General features: G+C 40.4%; 1 protein-coding gene across 1 annotated transcript in view; it reads right to left on the reverse strand.

The window, feature by feature from the left end:
• VAV3 (vav guanine nucleotide exchange factor 3) overlaps positions 1–15,731 on the reverse strand; it is a 170,042-nt gene that overhangs the window by 15,025 nt on the left and 139,286 nt on the right. The window contains exons 21-24 of the mRNA XM_075710568.1: positions 12,013–12,078; positions 6,355–6,389; positions 4,448–4,564; positions 3,661–3,748 (exon numbers count right to left, since the gene is read on the reverse strand). Of these exons, the coding sequence (XP_075566683.1) occupies positions 3,661–3,748; positions 4,448–4,564; positions 6,355–6,389; positions 12,013–12,078 (306 nt within the window). The remainder of the gene's footprint in view (positions 1–3,660; positions 3,749–4,447; positions 4,565–6,354; positions 6,390–12,012; positions 12,079–15,731) is intronic.

Raw genomic sequence — 15,731 nt, forward strand, 5'->3', positions numbered from 1 at the left:
CACGTTATTCCTCTGCAATCCTCAACCCCTGCCATTGTCTTACATTTGAATTAGCCCCAATAGTGTCAATATCGCACAGTTTGTACACAGAGCCTAGAATAAGATTAAAAGTAACGAGACAATTCAAAGCAAACATATTCCATTTGATTAATGATACTTCAACTGTGGGATTTCACTCTTCAGAAATGCAAGCACAAAGCAATGTATTTACTGTAAACCCTTCCCTCCTACCAGTAACTCGGTCATTCCATTCTACTTACATTTAGATTTCCAAAATCTAAGTTGACTGAGCCAAGCTCAGGTCAAAATAAGGAAATAGTACTGGGTTCAATCATTTCCTTCTAGTTAAAAAAAAAAAAAAGCAAACCAAAAAAAACCCCAGAACTACTAGCCTACAACAGTCTACATCAGTGATATATTAATTCCAGCCAAACAAAATGACTCTCAAATTATTTAAGTCCAAGATCTAGTGCATAAACCATAAGTTCTTGACAACAGTCTGAAGATTACTTTCTGAACTGAACTCTGGAGCACCTCACTCCCCTCGCTGCAAGCTGTGGCACGTCGCTGAAACTGCTTCGAAGGCAGAGTCCAAAGCTAAGTAAAATCTACACCTGCTTTTAACAGTTCATAATCACAGACCTGCCAGGCACTGCAGGTAAGCAGAAAGGCCAGGAGAATAAGAACTGTTTGCGCTTTGTTGTCTGGTATCAGCACAGCACGCAAGCTACAACATCAGCAAGCAAATTTTCTGTCACATATCATCACCGAGTGCCCAGACATTCAAATTACGAAGGCAAGAGAGAGGGTGATTTGTAAGGAGTATTCAAAGCAGGATTTCTGGATAAATGCAAAAATAATTAGTATGACACTTCTGTTACCTTTTTGCACCACATAAGTCTGTAAGAATTATGCTGTTTGCTAAAGATAGTAAGAATTTCAACTGGACAGATTTTATTTTTGGCATAATAAGTAAAATGATTCCAAACCGAGAAAACATTTACTTTGGGTCACAGAGATTCAGTTGCTTTTAAAAGCTTAGTTTTTAATACCATTCTTCCATGAAAAGAGTCAACAAACAACCGGCCTCTAGAAGATTCCTTGCCCAAATCGCAGCAGCAAGCTTACAAACAGGTAAGGTGAGCGGCCCCTGCCAGCACGGACGGGCGCCTCAGGAGTCCGTCACGTCACCGTGCTCACGCCAGCAGCAGAGCGGACCTTCCGCTGCACCTCGGCCTGCTTTACGCACTTGGCACGCTTTCATGACTCTTGTGAAAGCTTTTCAGATGTACTAGGAAAGCCGTGCACAAGAGCTGTTCTACTTCTGTTACCGCCGAAGTAGCACAGAACGCTGTGTCGCTGCAGATCCCCACTGGAGGTTTCCATGGCTGCTGCCTTTGTCTCTCTTCTGCTCCCGGTTCTACTCAGGCTATTTTTGTTCCTCTCTTCTCCAGGCACTGTTACTTTTCCTCCTGCATCTATACCCAGAACAAAGCAGCTGTTCCACAGCATATGCAAACAGTACTTACGCTACCAACTGTCTATTTAACTCTCAAGGGCAGACTTCGTAATGCCCTAAAAGTGAGTTATGAAATGACTTTTTCCTAACTGAACGTCAGCAAGGCTACACTGGTAGCGATGAGGCCTTTGCACTAGAAATTTCTTTTGTCCTCTCAATTCTTTGATGCAAAGCATATTTTTTTTTTCTTTTTTATCCAAGTTTGTGTCCTGTACTGTCCTGGTTTGGGCTGGGACAGAGTTAATGTTCTTCCCAGCAGCGGGCACAGCGCTGTGGTTTGGATTTAGGATGAGAGTGATGCTGATACCCCCTGATGGTGCAGTTGTTGCTGAGCAGTGCTGACACCAGGCAAGGGCTTTTCAGCTCCCCCTGCTCTGCCGGGGGCACAAGGAGCTGGGAGGGGGCACAGCCAGGCCCCCTGACCCCGACTGCCCCAAGGGCCATCCCATCCCATCCCATCCCATCCCATCCATCTGGCATCATGGGCAGTGTGGGAGCTGGGGGGGTTGGCCGGGTTAAACCATGACACGTATCTCTGATCATTCAGCTCTATTTTGAAACCTGCATCAGTGCATCAAATTGCATCATTGCCGTAAGAAGACACCTGGCAGCACGTGACTCCAGCTCACGTGCTTTGTCAAGATCCTGACAGCACTCGCATGTTCTCATCAGTCTGCAGCGAATCATTTGTAACGTTTGCAGACTAAGCAGCCACCTCCTTCACGCATTTGAGGAACGCCATGATTTCTGTTGCTACCAGTGGTAAGATCTCAGGGTCCCCAGCCCTAGCACTAAACACTTCACTGGTTTTTAAGTGTCAAATGAAGACATTAGGATGCAGAAACAGCTTGGTGCACTCTTCATCAGGAAATTTACGTTCTTCCCATCCTAATGAGCACTTATTTCAATTAGGGTCAGGCAAAGCATAGACTTCTGCTTGATTTTTTAGCACTTGTAGGATGCTCTTGCTTTACAGAGTATCAGTGGTTAAATAAAAATAATTTCTAAGGCTTCCTGATTTTAAAGCTTCTCTCCCTACTCTTGTTTTGCATTGTTCTTCATTTTTATTTATCATTTTAGAGTACTTGGATATGCATGCAGGCAGGCTGCAGCATAAGTTTTAATCCAATTGATTGCACTAAATATAATATATTGAACGAGCTTCCTTTAACAATGCATCAGAAAATGCTTAAGCAGGAAAATTTTACAAATGCACTAAGGTAATTTATTCAGACACCTTGTATTTATGAGTCTTGTCTGAGCAAAATGAGCTGTCAAGAAACTCTTTCAAATTAAAGTTCAAAAAAAGGAATTTCCTCCCAGTACAAGATGACTCTGACATAACGTTGAAAACGGACTGGTCTGGGCAGTTGTAACACCAAGCTCTTCTTTCTGGAGATGAACTATGCCCATAGTTGGGGCGAAAGGTAATGGAAGAGCCTGTGTTTTCTGTGCTATCACCAGAGTTTGCCAGTGAATGGTTTGCTGCCACGGAGCGTAAGTTTGAAGTCGCCACAGAGCTGCTTTCATTTAGACTGGTCGACACTGAGCCCAGCTGGCTGCTATTCCAAGAAGGCCTTCTGAGCTACGAGCAGCTTAGGCAGCCCCACTCCGGCTGCGCTGCCTTGCCTGGTGCACCAGGAGCAGGGAGGCCAGCCTCCCCCGAGTTTTTCTGGGCTCTCCGACACAGCTGCACCTTATATCCTTGTCCCGCTGAACTCCCCCATCAGTAGGCATCATGTTCAGCAGTGCACCTGTACGTGTGCTGGGCTGGCAAGGAACCATCACCTAGCTACTTTCAGGGATCACTACTGTATAAAGATTTCCAAAGACATCAAATGCTCCTTTCAAGATTCAGCCTAACTCCACAGCGGGCCGATGCATGGGAATCCAATTCCTCTTCTCTTCCATATCACTGCAAGGGACACAGTCCAGTCCTAATATAAATATGTAGTTTTAAGCGCATACTACCATCGCTTAGAGAATAAACCAGAAAAATTTATCCTATTAGCAGGTAAGGACACAATTCAAATCACTCACTCTCACAGCCTTCTGTAATTTCACAAACCAAAGTAGCTCTCACTAGTAGCAACAGCTACACAGAAAATTGCGCACTGTTAAAAAAACAAATCGATGCTTACCATTAAATTTTTAAATTTTCTATTTTCCGCAATGTGGAAAAAGCCATCTCTTGTTAAAATCTTGATGTGTTTCACTTCGTTATTGTACCTGTGGGCAATGAATAACTTATGAATATAAATGTGTTTTTAATCAGACACAATCAATAATTACCTGAGGGCATTCCTCAATAACACCACATGAATAAATTTTTAAGACAAAATGTATATCTGTGCCAAAATAAAGTTGACAGCTAATTAACCAAATATATTTATTGAAGTACAGCTGAAGAGGTAATCTGTATTCAGAAAAAAAGTCACAACTAACTGCTCATTCTAATTGGGAATTCCCATATGTTTCTTATTTTTATACCCACGTTGATAAACAACATGAAAGCAAACAAGACTTTCACAATAATTTGCATCCACAGAATTTATGAATCCACATTTTTCTGAAATGTCTGAGATGCAAAGGGCTTCAACAAGTTCTCACTGAAGCCAGTGAAACATTCATTTCAGAGAAGCCGATCATGTTAGACTCCAAACACTTGCTTGCTCTTACCCAATGTACTAGACTATCATTTTTGCAGACCCGTTTGCTACACCAGCTTTATAAAACCATTGCTACCTTCCTACTCTAAGTCCTGGGTATTTTTGTCAGCAACTTCAGTTTTCCTATACTGACTCTCTTAAAGGCTGTGTATGATTATACAAATTGGAACAGGTTTTTATTTTCCTTAATTGTTTCAAATATTATCTAAACACAAATGAGAACAGGAAAACTTTCCGTACAAGATCTTATTCCACTTACTTAATACTAATTGCATATTCTCCTGACTCTTTGGTCCTGTGCCGCACCAGGTAAGTGCCATTTACTCTGTTAATAAGTTCACTCTCTGCTTGCAATCTTTCCATTGCTCCTGCAAACCTGTAACAGAGAACAGTAAGTATTGCCTATGATTTTTTCAAAACTACAAAAAAGGTCTATCAAATATGCAATGCAGAGTCCCAATATTCTGCATATGATGGGGACCTACAAATACACCTGTTGCAACTGAATACCACTTCCAGATCTTTGAATGAAGAATGAAGCGTGAAAAAACTCTGCACTGGGGGCGGGGGGGTGTGCGTGTGCAGAAATTCTTTATTAGAAAAGTACTTGTGTGCATGTTGAATCCAATGCCTATTAAGGAAAGTACCTGAGCCTAAGCACTAGCTGAATGACTGACTACTGGTTTGAGTAGCTCATAAAACCAAATGTTCTTCTATACCATGTGTTGCAAGTGAAACAATAAAACAGTGGTCCAGAACCTTCGAACCTCCCTGAGTTCTAGTGGGATTTATCTTAACAGCATGGAGAATCAGCCACCAGTGGTATATTAAGTCAAAAAAAGACCTATACAAAAATTTGGTATTTATACAAACACACAATTTTGTTTGTTTTGTAATTTTTCCTAACCTCTAAAGACTAAAGTGTAAAGGGTAGATTAAACATCCACAAGCAAAAAAAAAAAAAAAAAAAATCAGCCTAATATGTCCAAATTTGAAAGAGCTGATGCTAAGAGTTGAAAGCTAAGACAAGTCACCGATTCTGCAGCCTGACTGCATAAGCAGATTTGTGCCCTTGCTCTGCCTTGCTGGTTTGGGTGGGACTTCATGAGAGACTGTGAGCAGACATTCATTTGCAAAACCAGAGGTTAAATTGTTAATTGAGGAAAGTGAACTAGCTTCCAGGGAAATGATGCTTATTTTACCATTTTAGAAAGTAGTCTAAAGACAGTCAACATCACAGACGACTACTTTGTAAAATTTCATACTAATACATCACTACCAATTAGCAGGGAGCTTTAAATAAAAAAACACTCATTTTATGAAACACACAAGGGAACATTTTGAAGTCTATCAAAAAATACATGACTTTTTACAGCAACCTTCAGCCTAAAGTAATTTTTCAGTTAAGTATTACAAGTCCTTAGAATATAAAGACTGACCCCAATGATACACTTTCTTCTAACAAAATTATAAACAGAGCAAATGTTAGAATTTCATTTAAAATACTCATTTTAAATACTAAGCATTCTATTTGGCTTGTTATGAAAAAGCAGTATTCGTTTAGATCTGATTCTGATTTCGCTTTTGGCAAACTAGAGTAAATCAGAACTCAGGTCTAAAGGACAAAGCATAAAACCAGTGAAAGAGCACAAGTGATGCCTTATTCTGTTCTCTCAGAATCGCCATGCCTTTTCTAGTGAGCTGAATTCTGGTCAAGAGTTCACACACTATATAAGCCCCAGACCAGCAGTGGTTGCAGTTTTGATACACTGTCCTCTTCTCTCTCTAGTCTTTTTTTTTTTTTTTTAAAAAGGAAATGCAGAATTATTCACAAGACAAGATGTATTTAACATTATTCTTTCTCTTTATTCACTTAACATGTAAGATCTACTTGCACGCTTCATATTGTACTCATCTCTTATTATTCTGGGACTAAGGCTGCACAGCAACAGACTTGTAAACAAAATACCAAAATCATTAAGCACTTTATTACATCAGAAATGCTTTTAGGCAATGCATGGTGCTGCTTTCCCAAACCATTACACAATGCCTTCTGCAGAAGGCTAGAAAGGTTAAACCAATATAAATTAAATTGTAATAAACACAGTTGTCTTTCTATGACTGCTTCTTTTAAACAGATCCTTGTAAGATTAGACAGGGACTCACCACAGTTGTGAAGAGTAGTCTACCGGTTTAGGAACCTAGGACACAAAACGATACAAGAGAATGAGGATCAAGATTTTTTTCCTAATCAACACAAATTAGATAGCGTTGATCTAATTGTCAATATCCAGATGAAACAAGTTAATTAGATTGTCTGTTTCTTCTAGTCTGCAAGTCTATTTTCTTCTGAAGGAAATTATAATAAAGGACAAATCTTCCATACCATTCTGAAAGCAGTACAGAGTATTTTAACTCTGCTGCTGTGACGGATTTTTTTACTTAATAGAACCATTAGAAGTTTTTCTGACAGTGCCTACGTTCAAATGTGATACATAAAATAGCCCAATGCCACATATTGTTTAAATGTATCATTAAAACATGCAACAAATTTAGTCATGTATAAAATTCACTTAATGTATAGCCTTAGAAAAACTGTCTACTAGGAAACACAGTACATAATCTTCTGAGAGAGTTGAGGATAATCCATAGATTGTATTGTATGACATCATTCCTACCTTTGTATTTGACTTGGTTAACTCTTGTACTGGATTTTAATAAGCATAGAATTTGATTCTTAAATTCAATTTCAAAAACTAAGCAAACTGCAATCAGTTTGCAAAATGGATGTTATATGTATACATAAACATGTGCATAGATAATGTTTATATATGCACAAGATGCACAGTATTGCAATCCCCATGAAAATCAGCATTTCATCTTGACCATCTCCCACTGGTGTATGATACTTTGATATTACCCTACACTTCTAAAACCATGTGTGAAACTTGCAAAGTGCTGAAAATTTGATTTTAGTGGAAGCTTAGCATACATCTTGCAGGCTTACAACCTGATGTCATATATTCTTAGATAAGCAAATCATTTCTTTTTTTTCCTTCCAGTAAAACCAAATAATGTTTTATTATTTTCTGGAATCTAATAGGGAAAAAATTACGGTAGCATTCTTCTCACATTTTTTTATTTATGATATATGGGATGCCTTCAACAGAGACTTACGAACACAGAAGATATTATTATACAGGCCTACAAACTTAAATTAATTGTCATTGAAATCAATTACAACTCCCACTAACTTGACCTCAGGTACCAGCCGAGATCACTATGAAGTCTCTAAGACTTGACCTTGAAATAAACTCCAGTGATAGGACAAAAAAGCCTCCAAAAAACCAAAAGCAGGGAGGGGGGAGGAAACAAACCAACACAAACCCCCCACCTCCCTGCATATTTAATCACAGTATTCCACAGCTAAAGTTGCAAGAGTCAAGTCACGCAAAATTTTTGTGTTAACCTGCCCAAAATGCTATGGTACATTCTAGCAGTACCGCTGAGGTAGTAACAGGCAGCTTTTCATAGAATCATCAAATCGTTTAGGTTGGAAAAGCCCTTTAAGATCACCCAGTCCAACCATTAACCTACACTACCAAGTCCACACTAAACCAGTCAAGGGTAGACCAGACTGAACCATGTCCCCAAGTGCCACCTCTGCCCATTTTTTGAACGCTTCCAGGGATGGGGACTCCCCCACCTCTCTGGGCAGCCTGTTCCAATGCTTGACCACCCTTTCCGTGAAGAAATTTTTCCTAATTTCCAACCTAAACCTCCCCTGGCGCAGCTTGAGCCCATTTCCTCTCGTCCTATCGCTAACTCCATGGGAGCAGAGCCCAACACCCCCTCCCTGCCCCCTCCTGTCAGGCAGCTGTAGAGAGTGATGAGGTCTCCCCTCAGCCTCCTCTTCTCCAGGCTGAACACCCCCAGCTCCCTCAGCCGCTCCCCACCAGCCCTGTGCTCCAGACCCTGCCCCAGCTCTGCTGCCCTTCTCTGGACACGCTCCAGCACCCCAATGTCCTTCTTGTGCTGAGGGGCCCAAAACTGGACACAGCATTCCAGGTGCGGCCTCACCAGCGCCGAGCACAGGGGCACAATCACCTCCCTGCTCCTGCTGGCCACACTATTCCTGACACAAGCCAGGATGCTGTTGGCCTTCTTGGCCACCTGGGCACACTGCTGGCTCATGTTCAGCCGCTGTCGACCAACACCCCCAGGTCCTTTTCAGCCAGGCAGCTTTCCAGCCACTCTTCCCCAAGCCTGCAGCGCTGCGTGGGGTTGTTGTGACCCAAGTGCAGGACCCGGCACTTGGCCTTGTTCAACCTCATCCAGTTGGCCTCAGCCCATGGGTCCAGCCTGGCCAGGTCCCTCTGCAGGGCCATCCCACCCTCCAGTAGATCGACACTCCCACCCAACTTGGTGTCGTCTGCAAACTTACTGAGGGTAATGGAAATGCAATTTTTGAATGGAAAAAAGCAGAATAGAAAGCTATGACGTGATTATTGAACCAGGATATTGTAAACTAGATGACAGCAGACAGTATGAGCTGAGGGAATGTACAGAGGAAAGTATTTAAAACCACTTGTGTTGGTAACATACTATCTTGCAACCTCCTCAAAAAAGCAATTACTGGCATGCAAAATTACTAAATTATTGAAACAAGTAAGAATTGTAACAATTTCACCATTTTAAGGCTCTCATCTTCATGCTAAGAAGCCTCAACACTAGAGTTTTATAACACATTTACTCCAAATGCTTCACTTAAAACACTGGCTAAGTATCTTCTTAGATAACTTCCAAACATTTTTTTTATTGGGAAAGTTTTCAAAAAACTTAAGATTAGGAATTAAATTAGTCTCTCTCCTAACTTCTCTTTCTCCACAGAAGTAAAGAAAACTGCTCAGGTTTTTGTGATAGGATAGGGTTTTGGCTAATTTTAAATTTACTTAAGATGTAACTTCCATCCCTGCACTGTTAAGATTCACTTCCACAAACCAAAATTTGCATCGTTCACAAAGCTGCGTTTACTGCCTTTGACATAATGGTTGCTCAAACTAAATACATAACCACTTACTTGAACGCCTCTCAACCCACGATTTTTATGATAAAATTCTGAATTTTACAGGACAGTCCCAAACTTACATTTTTTTCTAAATAACAATGCAGGCTCTAGTGTGGAAACACATTAAAGTTCTCTGTGATAAAACCAGGGTCAAACATTCAGCTTGCACAACAGTAAATCTGTCCAGGTGTTAAAACAGTCATTAAGTTAGTCTAGTTCTTGAGAAAGAAAAAAGAAAGATGCATTACTGCCAAATAGCGTAGCCAAGGGCTCTCCACCAGTAGCATTCGCGGTGCTGGTGGTGCACAAAGCCCTTTGGGGCGCAGGGGGACTAACGCAGCCAGGTGCTACCGGTGGCAGCAGCCGCGGCACTTCATACCCCTACAGCTACTGATGGTGTTACTCGGGCACCTCGGCTTCCAATGGTGAGACTTGGGAAAACATTGGCAGGTTATGAATATGCTGACAAGGAATTCCCACGGGAAGTGTTTTACTGAAGCAACCAAATGAGACAGTTCGAGGCCAGCTAGGCACAGAGTCTTTACATGCTGCGAGATATTTCAATAACACATTTCACCTACAGAAGAACTGCACATTTAATGATTTGTATTATCCCACATAGGACTAATTAAATAACATGCATTTTATCAGCAGCAGAAGAAAGAATAGTTAAAAAAACCCCAACGTTCTTAATTTGTCAGGTAGTCCTACTATGTTGGAAAGGATATAAAAATTCAAAGATGGTTTAAGTCCATCCTTCAGAGCAGTTAAACAATAGGTGAGTAGTCCTTTTCATTAATTTTGAATGGACAGATATATATATAAAAAACAAGTGTTCATCGTCATGAAATACAGTAAAATAAAATGTTATTCCAGAAGCTCTTAGCTCATACTGTGCTATGTATCCAATGCCTCTATAGAAATGAGAAAATTGGAAGAAAGCTAGGAAGAACCAGATATTACTCATATGGTGCCGAAAATGTCTGCTGACATATACTACTTATTGCAACGAGGAAAAAACTGTTTATAGGTACATCTGTGAAAAGTCTGGAATACAGATATTCTGGAGCTCAGCAGTTTTTCATTCACTATTCATTCCTAAAGTCTTTTGATGTATGTATTTTATGCTGTTTCTGAACATTTTTATATCAGCTGGTTGTAAAGACTGTTAAACCTAATAATAACGGTAAAAGTTACAGCATGTTTAAAACCTGATTGATGTTTCAGTATCTTTAACTGCATCATTTATCATAAGTTGTTTATTTCTCATCCTTCCAAGTTAACAGTGGTAAAGCACCGATTTATCTTTTTGTTCTGATCATGACACCAGCTGGTAACGTTTCATGAATAATATTTATTCATTCTGTAAAACTGTATTATCTTCAATACTCCTCTAAACAGTACATTTCTAAATTTAGCAGAAAGCTTTATCACTAGAAAGCAACCTTCACAACACCCCAGCAGCGTTTTTCCTAACTTTGGATAGCCTGCTTCCTCTGTTCTGAAGTACAGTGGTGGCTCCTGAAGCGTTGCTAGAGTTGCCGTCAGCGACTGACCGGGTGGCTCCGAGAACCTAACACCAACGCACAGCAGGTACTGCCTGCGTCCCGCAGAGTGGCACCGCGGCATAGGAAATCCACAACTTTTACAATAAGCAAGGGGTGGGGAGAAGAAAGCTAAGTTCACATAACATTTGCGTCTTTATTCCAGATCTGTGTTCTCACCCAATCTAACATACCTCGTACCTACAAATATTTTGTGCATCAAACAAAATTCTGAAAATATAGGGTACTAAAGATGTCTCAAGATGTACTAATGTATTTATATTATGTAGAATCACATGTGTATTTGTTTTAGAAACTAAAGCACAATATAAGCCTTAAAGGCATATCAAAATGCAGCTACTAACAGCTGATTCCACCTACTGATAAACCACGTAAGTGGCATATCTTGATTGCTGCAATGCAAGCAATTCTATTAATAACTCAAACTGTGGTGAATCAAGCTAAAAGAAGTTAAAGCTGTCTTAAAGCAAAGTAAAGAATATGATTCACCACTGGTTTTATGGGTTAACTTCAATTAATCTCAACAAAGGGACATACAGTAATCGCATGCACAGTGTCATAGAGGGCAGAGAATGAAGGAGCAAGCGTACAGTATATTAATGCATCATCATGTCTGTATACAAAACTCTTGAGTACATATTATAAAACAATTTTTCTTATTGTTATCCTGAACATTTCTAGATTGATAACATCTTTGTGTGAAATAAAGGCAGGTAAAAACCTACAGAGAGGAGAAAATTTATTGGGCAGTCAGAATTCAAAGTTTTACATTAGTTTTACTCTTACACATTTTTAAACTCACTATTTACAGTGTAATCCCTCTCTCTAACCCAAAGTGACTGGGGAACAGATTAGAACCACAGCATTCCCACCTTATTGCTAGGAAGGAAGAAAGTGCGCTTTCACATAAAATGTGTTTGTTCTGTACTCTGGAAACTCTTTAGACAATTCAATTTATTCATATTTCCAAAGTTAAAACTGCTTCTCAAACATGTTTTCTTGACATGTCCTATTTATATCCAATAACCAAAAGTATTAGAATGCTATATTTTAAGTAATATTGAACATACCATGAAAACACAAAGGAACTAGAAACAATATGATTTTCATAAGGTAAGATTAATAAAGCGATGGTATAAACTAGGCAGTTTTTCTGTAAGATGACAAACAGAATTCAACAATTGTACTTACACATGGGCTAGGCTTTACTGCATCACTCGGGAAGAATCCAAGCTCTCCTGTTGTTAGATTTCTGCCCTAGAAAAACAAACCAAAATTCCCCATTTTTGAGACGTAAGGGGGATTACCAGTAAATAACAATACATGCAGAGGGATTTAGGACAATAAGAGTATATCAGAGTCTTTACAATAAAATGCTGTTCTAAAAGCGTCACTCAACAGTTGTGTGGGGTTTGCTGTTTTGGGTGGTTTTTATATAATTAGTAATTATAGCCGATACACCCGAGAGCTCCGAGAGGCGCGATGCAAGCAGGGGGCCCAGAGCCTGGGCAGCGATTCCTAGCTCTGTCAACATCTGCCGCTGTCTGATCCCTTCACTAACATCAATTCTCTCAAGTTACTTCCTCCTCGCAGCTGGCACCCCCCCAGTGAGAGCTGCCACAATGCAACATCACAGATCCCTGAGGTCACGCAGTGGCAGCTGCAGCACCTGAGAAATCACGCCGACGCCAATGGGAACCTACGGCTAACAATCCATCAGCCACCTCAGATACGAAGTTCTATGGTTAAGGGTTTCCATAAGTGATGCAAACCATTGGAAAGCGGGTGGGCATGATAATGCTAACAGAATTAAAGACTGACTCCCTGCGATACATTCACATGTAGACGCGCCCACTCAACTGGGAGCCAGCCGCAGCAGCACGTCCAGCACAGCCCAAACTCAGCCTTCTACGCAGCACAACCGCTGCCTCCAGGCTGCAGGAGCACCCGTTTACTCCGGGCTTCTAAGGGCCAAAAGCGACCTGGTCATCGCAGAGCCATGTCTCAGCAGCTCACGATTCACCCCCAAGCTCTCCTACGAAGGCCTCCTCGGCCCGACAGAACAGCAAAATAACAACACCTTTCTAGTCCTAGCAAACATTCGGCTGTGACCATGCTGACCGCGTTTTTCAGAGCCGAACAGAGCACATCGCTAAAATTTCTAAACACAGATACATAAAATGAAGGCATCAAAATGTGTATTTTGGCGAACGAATGTTTTCATTTAACATATTTTTAAAAGCACATAAATGCCTAACCTCCATGAAATTTGATATACTGACTGTGTAACAAAACATACGATCAGCATTTGGCAATGAGAGTAAGAATGAGCGCTTTACAAGCAGTGTAATCTTGAAAATTACATTTATTTTTTATTTTTGATGGCATACCTGCAACATAAAAAATTAAAAGGGGAAAAAATGCTTCAGAAACAGACATGGAATTTCTCTGGGGTTTTAGTTCATTTTGTTTCTGTAACACTAAATGTGTAATTGTACCCTAATACCACCACACGAAACAGAATTCAGTGACTTCAAACAGGGTGGAGCTGAACATGAAAGCAAGAATTAACAAGGGTTTATGAAAAAATGAAAACATTCTTTGATTGTGATACCCTAAGCACAATAAATGAGTGCATCATTTTCCTAGGGAGATCATTCTGCAATTTATCACACACAGGTAGCGACCCCAGCTACTGCCATCTTCACCAACTACACAGAGAAGTGCAGAGGAGGCAGAAGAGTAAGTTAAAAAGCAGTTAAGCAGTATTTAAGCTATACTATGCTGAATAGCAATGATATTTAAAAAATTATGTGCAAACAAGTGACAATCTCACAGATCTGAACCTGTGTTCAGCAAAGCTTCCTTGCCCTCTTCCCCCATCTGCCTGAACAGAGGTTACCCTTTGCATCGATATATTCTATTTACTGCCGAAACACGAGTCCCTCTGAACTTACAAGGCCAGACTTAACTCACAGGCAGAGCGCTGACACAGTCTCCCATCTAAGTGATACTTGAATTTACAATACTAACTTTACCTGAATAGCAAGTGATATCACAGTCACTGAATAAAATATATTAATGAGAAAAAGCATTTGAAGGAGCGCAACTGAACGTTAGTTTTGTATGGGCCCACATGCTATTGCTGTTAATGAGGAACATTCACATAAAGTGAAGGAAGCTGAACAAGATGACACGTCACACAACGTACGTCCACAGCAACCAGAAAGCAGCCAAGGATCAACACTTGGCGAGCTCAGGGACAGACCCCTGGGTTACCTTCTGAAAGGGCAAAAAGGGACATCGTTTCAAATGCTCCGTCGTGTTTCATAATGTTTATAGCGCTTCCTCCTGCAAGTCAGAAATACAGTCTGGATACTACAGGATTCTCTCTTACTGTTTGTCCAGAAATGTATTTGCACACCCTGAAATCTAGAATGAAAGCTAGCTTTGATTTGCAGGCATTTAAATGCTTCAATATGCACCGAATTATACCCAGCTGAGCTGTTCTAGGACCTCAAGTAAAAATAAAAAAATAACAAAAAATAAAGCCACATCACAGCCACTGAAGAAACTGTAGCATGTACAGGAAGACCAGGCCATGGGACAATCCGCTGAAGAGCCAGCACTACACTACCTGGCTTGGATACTGCCAGCAGCACACAGTGATATGAATGACAGCTTAGAAACCCAGCAGAGCAGCAAAGATCACGAGATGAGCTGTGGTCCGTACTGGTTAAATCATTATCACAATGCAAACATTATAAAGCATACACATTCCGAATAAGGAAACTGAACTGCAATCCACAGGCTGCACTGTAACATAAATGTGCACTGTGCAGGTAACAAATCAATGGCACTTGCAGCAAAAAATGAATCACATGAAGGACACTGAACATTCATTGAAATGAAGTGGTGAGAAACTACATCATCAGCGGACAGATTTACACGAGAGGTACAGCATTAAGCCACAATCCTACGATTTCCTTCGACGTCACCTCTTCGGGGAAGATGCTGTTCTGTGCAGCTGTGGGACACAGATGTGCCACTTCGCTGGGCTAGGAGAGGCTACAAGTGGAGTACGCGTTCTGCGGACAGTACACCAAGACCAAAGCGAAAGCAGTAGTAGAGAAGTCGCATGGACAGACTCTCATCGCACAAAATATCCCCAAGTACTGTGACCAGTACAAAACTTTGCCTTTGCATTTTGAGCGATGCCATGAATGTAACAAGCACCGGGACAACCCAAGAAAGGCTCTGTCTTCTGAAGACAAGCTTCACGAGGTGACTGCAGATGGCTTTGTTAGTTAAATAAAAGCAAATCCTTAAACAGAACAGGGTGTGATTTATTACACATTGCTGAAGGAAACAGCTCACTTTAAAATGCTCTGTCAATAATGAGCTCATATGAATCATCTGATAATGTCCTTAGCAGCCCAGGTTATTTTGTTTACTTTAGAAATCCTAGTTAAATTCATCACGGCTTGGTGTCATTCATACACAGAACCATGACCTGTTGTCAGATTATGACTGCAAAATTTAAGATCTATCCATCAACTCATTAACAGCAGCAAAATTATTATGCCAGCATACTTCACTTCTTCTAATCATTTCTTTCTGCTTTATGTTTCCTGCTTGCTAATTGCTTATTGTTTGCTGAGTAAGCATTTCCCTTGAACACTGCCCTACAATGGCTCATGGTCATCACAAAAGCAGAAGCAAAAGGACTGGACAGAACTAGTTTTAGAACGTATATTATGTATATACTACTATGTTGTATTTCTAAATTGTTGTATTATATATTAAAATATTACATGCGTGTCTATGTGTGCATACATATTCATATTTCTAAATTATTGTACTATATATTAAAATATATATTATATGTATGTGTGTATATGTGTGCATAC

The sequence above is a fragment of the Pelecanus crispus genome, chromosome 5 (assembly GCF_030463565.1).
Source record: "Pelecanus crispus isolate bPelCri1 chromosome 5, bPelCri1.pri, whole genome shotgun sequence".
Taxonomy (NCBI): Eukaryota; Metazoa; Chordata; class Aves; order Pelecaniformes; family Pelecanidae; genus Pelecanus; species Pelecanus crispus.